The sequence below is a fragment of the Dryobates pubescens genome, chromosome 25 (assembly GCF_014839835.1).
Source record: "Dryobates pubescens isolate bDryPub1 chromosome 25, bDryPub1.pri, whole genome shotgun sequence".
In the NCBI taxonomy this organism is placed as follows: Eukaryota; Metazoa; Chordata; class Aves; order Piciformes; family Picidae; genus Dryobates; species Dryobates pubescens.
The window spans coordinates 9,070,057-9,075,306 of NC_071636.1; the positions used below are offsets into that span (position 1 = coordinate 9,070,057).

General features: G+C 46.2%; 1 protein-coding gene across 1 annotated transcript; it reads right to left on the reverse strand.

The window, feature by feature from the left end:
• Nucleotides 1-277: 277 nt before the first annotated feature.
• On the reverse strand, nt 278-2,787 carry BRI3BP (BRI3 binding protein). The gene is made up of 3 exons (XM_054173068.1): nt 2,581-2,787; nt 1,536-1,638; nt 278-890 (listed from the first exon to the last, which is right to left on the reverse strand). Exons 1-3 carry the CDS (start codon nt 2,770-2,772, stop codon nt 472-474), a joined length of 714 nt encoding a protein of 237 aa, XP_054029043.1. The 5' UTR covers nt 2,773-2,787; the 3' UTR covers nt 278-471.
• Between the last annotated feature and the right edge of the window lie 2,463 nt (nt 2,788-5,250).

Below are 5,250 nucleotides of genomic sequence, written 5' to 3' on the forward strand. Positions count from 1 at the left end.
TCTCCATGGAAGCATTTGGTAGCTTGAGATCTTTTTTTTTTTTTTTTTTTTTTTTTTTCCTTTTTAACTTTTTAAGTGTCAAATTTGCATATGTTTAGCTCAGTTTCAATAGTTGAAAGACTACTCAATTTGCCTTTATAAAAACTTTACAAAAGATGTTTTTAAATGCTTGTAAAAGTAAGCGGTTTTATCTACTGAGAAAACTCTAGTACTGGATAAAACTCTCTGAATATACAGCTGAATTCTTTAAATGTTTGGTGGTGGTGGTTTTTTTGTTTGTTTGTTTGTTTATTTCCTACAAGTATAATGGCTGAGTGTATAATCTAGATAAATTAGTCTTACACATGATGAAAAGTTATAACTCTCCACACTTTTTACCATGTGATGTTTTGTTGCTTTGTAACTTCAAATGAGACAGTGCTTAGGAATTTATTTTCTAGAGCTGGTGTACAGTGGTCTGCAGGAGCTGGTTCATTGGTCACTGCCTCTGTCCAGGTTTTCAATGACCCTGGAAAGACGTATGTTCAGAAGTCTGATCTGACTGTCGAGGTGGTCCATCTTCTCCTCGAGGCTGCTGTTGCTGTTTCTTCTCCAGTAAAATCCAACTGGCCCTGTCATAAAGTAGACTGCTACTACAAAGCAGAGAGGCAGGACTGCATGCTCTGGGTCACCTTCGTACTTCTGGAGGATGTACACACACGAGAGAGTGAAAAGGGCAACCCTTGCAATCCAGAAAAAGCGGCCAAACAGCATGTGCAGGAGATAGAAGAAGAATCCGAGGAAGAGAGATAAAAACCAATAGGCAAGTAAAATGGCACCAATCAGCAGAAGAGCACGGGTTGGGTTGTTGGCAATTGCAGCTGGGCTGAAATAATGAGTCAAGTTGGAGGCTGAAAAACAAAGGAAAATTTACAGAATATTAATGCCAAAGTGGCAAGGGGAGAAATGAAAACAGAGCTCTAGAGGGTCATGCAGCAGGGTCACAGCTCTGCTTTGTGAAGTCACAGGTAAAGCTAGTTCATCCTTTTCTGGATGGACCTTTTGCAAATCGCTGGCTTGGCTCCAATGATCCAGCTGAACTAATCACTTTAAAGTAGAGGTGCTGAAGGTTCTTCAAAGACAAACTACCATAGGGCCTAAGATAGAAGTTCATACACAGGCAGAAGATGCTGCTCTGTAAAAGTTATGTTCTCAAGGCGCTTAATTGCACATTTCCTTCTAGTTATCTTTTATTTCTCTGCACCGTGTCTGGCTATGTGCATCCATTTAATAATGACACCAAGAAACCAGCCATGATTTGTAAAGCATTCTATAGACAGCCTGTACATACCCACACAGAAATGGAATGTCTGATTTCAGTTCTTCTCATTTGAAGGTACTTACAGAAAAATCAGAGCCATGCAATGCAGATAGAGATACCCCTGATGGATGCGTAATGCAGTATGATATAATGCAATTATCTTCCCACTCTGCCTATGCTTGTAAACATTGATACAGGCTGATATAGTCCAAGGTTTAACATGCATCACACTTACCATCAATTCCAAGAACATCTAACAAATCAGTCCATATTCTCCAGAATGTGTCCATTAATACATCCACCCCATTCACAAACCTCTCAGTCAACCTTGAAAAAAACTGAAAAACAAAATCGAAAATTAACGAAAAAAATAAAATCCCCAATTCCTTCAACACACTTTGAGACTTGCTAGTTAGAAGTAAGCCATAATTTGTTAAACAAGAATTGTGGGCTACTCTGAAGTCCCCAAGGAAAAAACAATACCTGCAAAATGGTTTTTAACTCTGCGAGTCATGAATTTACTTGTTAGAATTGTCCTCAGTCCAGGTATTTTGGCATATACGTGCATTGATGATATTTGAAAATGTGCTTTATTAGCTTTACCTTTGTTCTGAAGTTTAAAGAGAACACTTACCACTAGCAATGAACACTGCTAAAGCAAACCAGAGATTTAGTTTGATCGAGCAACTGAGGGGTGTCTTCAGCAACACACCCAAATATCTCCAATGGATTTACAGGTCGATCTAAAAGTGTTATTTCTGCCTACTGACTGTAGAGAGAAGGAACAGAAGAACGTTCAGGTGCCTCTGCCCGCATGACTGATCTGCAAGTTCCTGTGTGGCCCTGCTACCACAGGATGCTCTGCTGATGCAGACAGACCGTGTTTTACTTGGGAGGGCTCCTCATCGACACCGGTTTACCCTGGCCGCCTCCCCCACCTAAAACATTCTTTATTTAGAGCTTTATTTTATAGATATTTTTTGCAGCTTGCTCACGTCAAGCCTCACCTCCTGATTTCTTCCCCAAAGCAACACTCCAGCCGTTCCCTCGCCTCACCCACAGCCGGGCTCGCCCACTAGACGAGGCCGCCGGCGGGTCCAGCACCGAGGAGCGGGCCGGAGAACCGGTAAGTGGAGGTGGAGCGGCCAACCGTGGGGCTGTGCCTCACAGAGCCGCCCGGTCACCTCCAGGAGCTACGGCGCGGGGAAAGGGCGCGAAGGGAAAGGAAGCGAATGGGTTACGGCGGGGGAGGGGGGGATGGTGAGGGGCCGGCGCCTCACCTTCTGCAGGGCCCGCACGTTGTCCTCGCCGAAGATGCTGCTGATGCCCTGGTAGAGGCCGCTGGCGGCGCGGCGGAGGCTGTTTTGCTTCTCGGCGCCGCGACTCCGCGCCGCCCGAGCGCCGGGTCCCGCCATGCCGACCAGCAGCAGGGCGACGAGCAACAGCAGCGCCGGCAGCCGCCCCGCCGCCATGGCCGCCCGCGCCAGGCAGCGCCGTGCTTATGGCGCCGCCTAGAGGCCGCGTCGCGAAATCCTTCAAGGTTCGGGGGCGGGACGAGGCGGGGCACTCGCAAAGGGACCTCCCCCCTCTCCTCTTTAAAGCGATGGGGTGGTTGGGATCACAACGTAGGGATTAAGGCCGGCCTGGGCCAGCTGAAAGTCTTTCTGGGCAGCCTTTCCAGAGCCAAAATAGTCTACTCAAGGTGTATTGCTGTGTCCAGCCTCCGAGCATGCTACCCTTGTGTTCAGCTTGTTCCATTCTGTGACCTGTCCCAATGTTTAACCTCTTCCAGTAGTGGACCTGTCACAGTTTCAGCCTGATACAGGTTCAGTTTTGTATTTAATAATCTTCCTGGAAAGGTTTCTTCTTTACTATCTAATCAGGTTTTTCCATCTCTCAGTGGAAGTCCATTAGCTCTCCTGCTGTCAGCAAGCACCTCCAAGAAGGTTCTGGCTCCATTTTCCCCATATCCCCCACTCAGGTTTGTGTAACAGAGATAAGATCTTGCCTTTGCCCTCTCCAAGCCCTCTCCAACTCCATGTGCTCCATCTCTTTTCCTCTCTCAGCAGCCTCCTCTGGACTCACTCCAGCGTCAATATCCATCTGGCAGTGTGGACCCCAAATCTGGGCACACTACTCCAGACATGATTTCAGAAGTGCCAAACTGAGGGAAAGGATCCTGTCCCTCAACCTAGTCTTATTAATGCAGCCCAGGCTGCTGTTTGGCTTCTCTGCTGCAAGGGTGCGTTGCCGACTCATGATCGACTTTCTTGGCCACCAGATCCTCTGCTGCAGAGCTTTTAAATTATTTAGCTGTTTGGGCTTTCAAGACTCATCACAATCTTTACAGAGGATACAGCCAGCTGCCGATCCCACGTGGGTATCCCTCTCTAAGGAGATTCCCAGGAGCAATCCCCAAATGGCAAAGGTACTATAGAAGACTAACATTCAAAAATTGCATCTACCTTTTCAGTGCACTGTCAACTTCAGGTTGAGGGATTCTGAAGGACCCTTCTGTCATTTACCCTTGAGAAACTCTGACTCAGATGAATATGCCGAAATTCAGCTCACTTTAGGTGTGACTCCCTCTTCTGGCAGGTTTTATGTTGATCTCTCCTGAGTAACCAGGTCAACCGGAGACCAGTGGGGAAGTATAAATTAGACATGGTCCTGGTTTTGCTGGGACAGAATCCTTGGCCAGCCATGGGGTGCAGACCATTAGCAATTTGCAGTCAGTCAGGGCTACTGACCTGAGTTGGCTACAGGTGTATCTCACACCCTGAATGTCACAGTATAGATGGGGAAGTTTGCTGAGGATGGGCCTGGGCTCCTTTTGACCTCACTGCTCTTCTTTTTTCTGCTCCAAAGGACTGCCTGCCCTTTTATTGTGACCACTATATGTTTGCTAGGTGGACTTTGTATACTACATATTTGCATTGGTATTGTTTGGCCATTTCATTAAATCAGTTTTCATTTTAACCCACAGGTCTTCTCTTCTTTTCCCAGTTCTCCCTCTCTGCTGCAGAGGGTTCATCCAGTGATGCAGCTGCTGTAGCTGAACCCCAGAGATAGGCTATGTGTAGACAAGACAATATTATCAGCTCCTGCTGGGCAGTGAAACCCAACCAAGTTGTCAGCAGAGTGAAGTAAAAATCCCTGGGAGATAGGAAAGTATTTTATTGCTTTTGGAGCACATTCCAATTCATCATTAGTTGACAGAAGCTTGAGAGCTTGAGTTAGACAAGGTTGGAACACAGCAATGGCAATATAAAACCAGACCCACAGGTTTGTAGTATGGGTCCTGCACTGAGCAATGACGTGAGCTGGGGCATAAAATGTTTGCTAAATTGCTCAACAGTAACTTCAAGGCACAGGGCATCCTGACGCCCTCCCCAGAGCTTCTTGTGTTAGGAAGGTGTGGGCAGCCCATGACCATGTCTATGCACCGTTCAGGATCTCTGCTCTGAAAATTACAGGGCAGAGCTCTGCTTTTACCTGCCCCTTCCTGGAGAGTTCCCAGAGAGTCAGGGGTACAGCTCACAACTCTTCCAGACACTGGAATAACCTGAAATGTCTTCTGATTTTATACCCTGTGTCCTTGGATGTGTAAAGCTCATGGCTTGGCCAAAGCCTAGTTGCTGATTAGTGGAGTAGACATCTAGAATGTAGACATCTTGGCTATGGCCTTTTCCCTTGTTTTAGTCTGGCCAAACCACTTATCTTCCCATTTAGCAGAATGGCCTAGACCTTTTAGCATTTATTTATATTAGGCCCTGAAAGGGCTGGGCCCAGATCCAAGAAGGTACTTAGGATCTCACTTGATATCAGTAGCAGATAGATTCTTTATATATTTATAAATGGTGTTTTCATTCTCTTTTTAAGATGATGCTGATATTGCCAGTATGTTAATACATGTGTATATCCTGAAGTCCATTTCATGCTCTTCCAAA

Excerpts from the sequence above, each read along its gene's own strand:
- BRI3BP (XM_054173068.1), bottom strand. The coding sequence starts at position 2,772 with ATGGCGGCGGGGCGGCTGCCGGCGCTGCTGTTGCTCGTCGCCCTGCTG. Across the intron at positions 1,639-2,580 it reads ACGTGCGGGCCCTGCAGAAG|TTTTTTTCAAGGTTGACTGA; the intron begins GTGAGGCGCCGG and ends TTTGTTTTTCAG. Across the intron at positions 891-1,535 it reads AGATGTTCTTGGAATTGATG|CCTCCAACTTGACTCATTAT; the intron begins GTAAGTGTGATG and ends TTTGTTTTTCAG.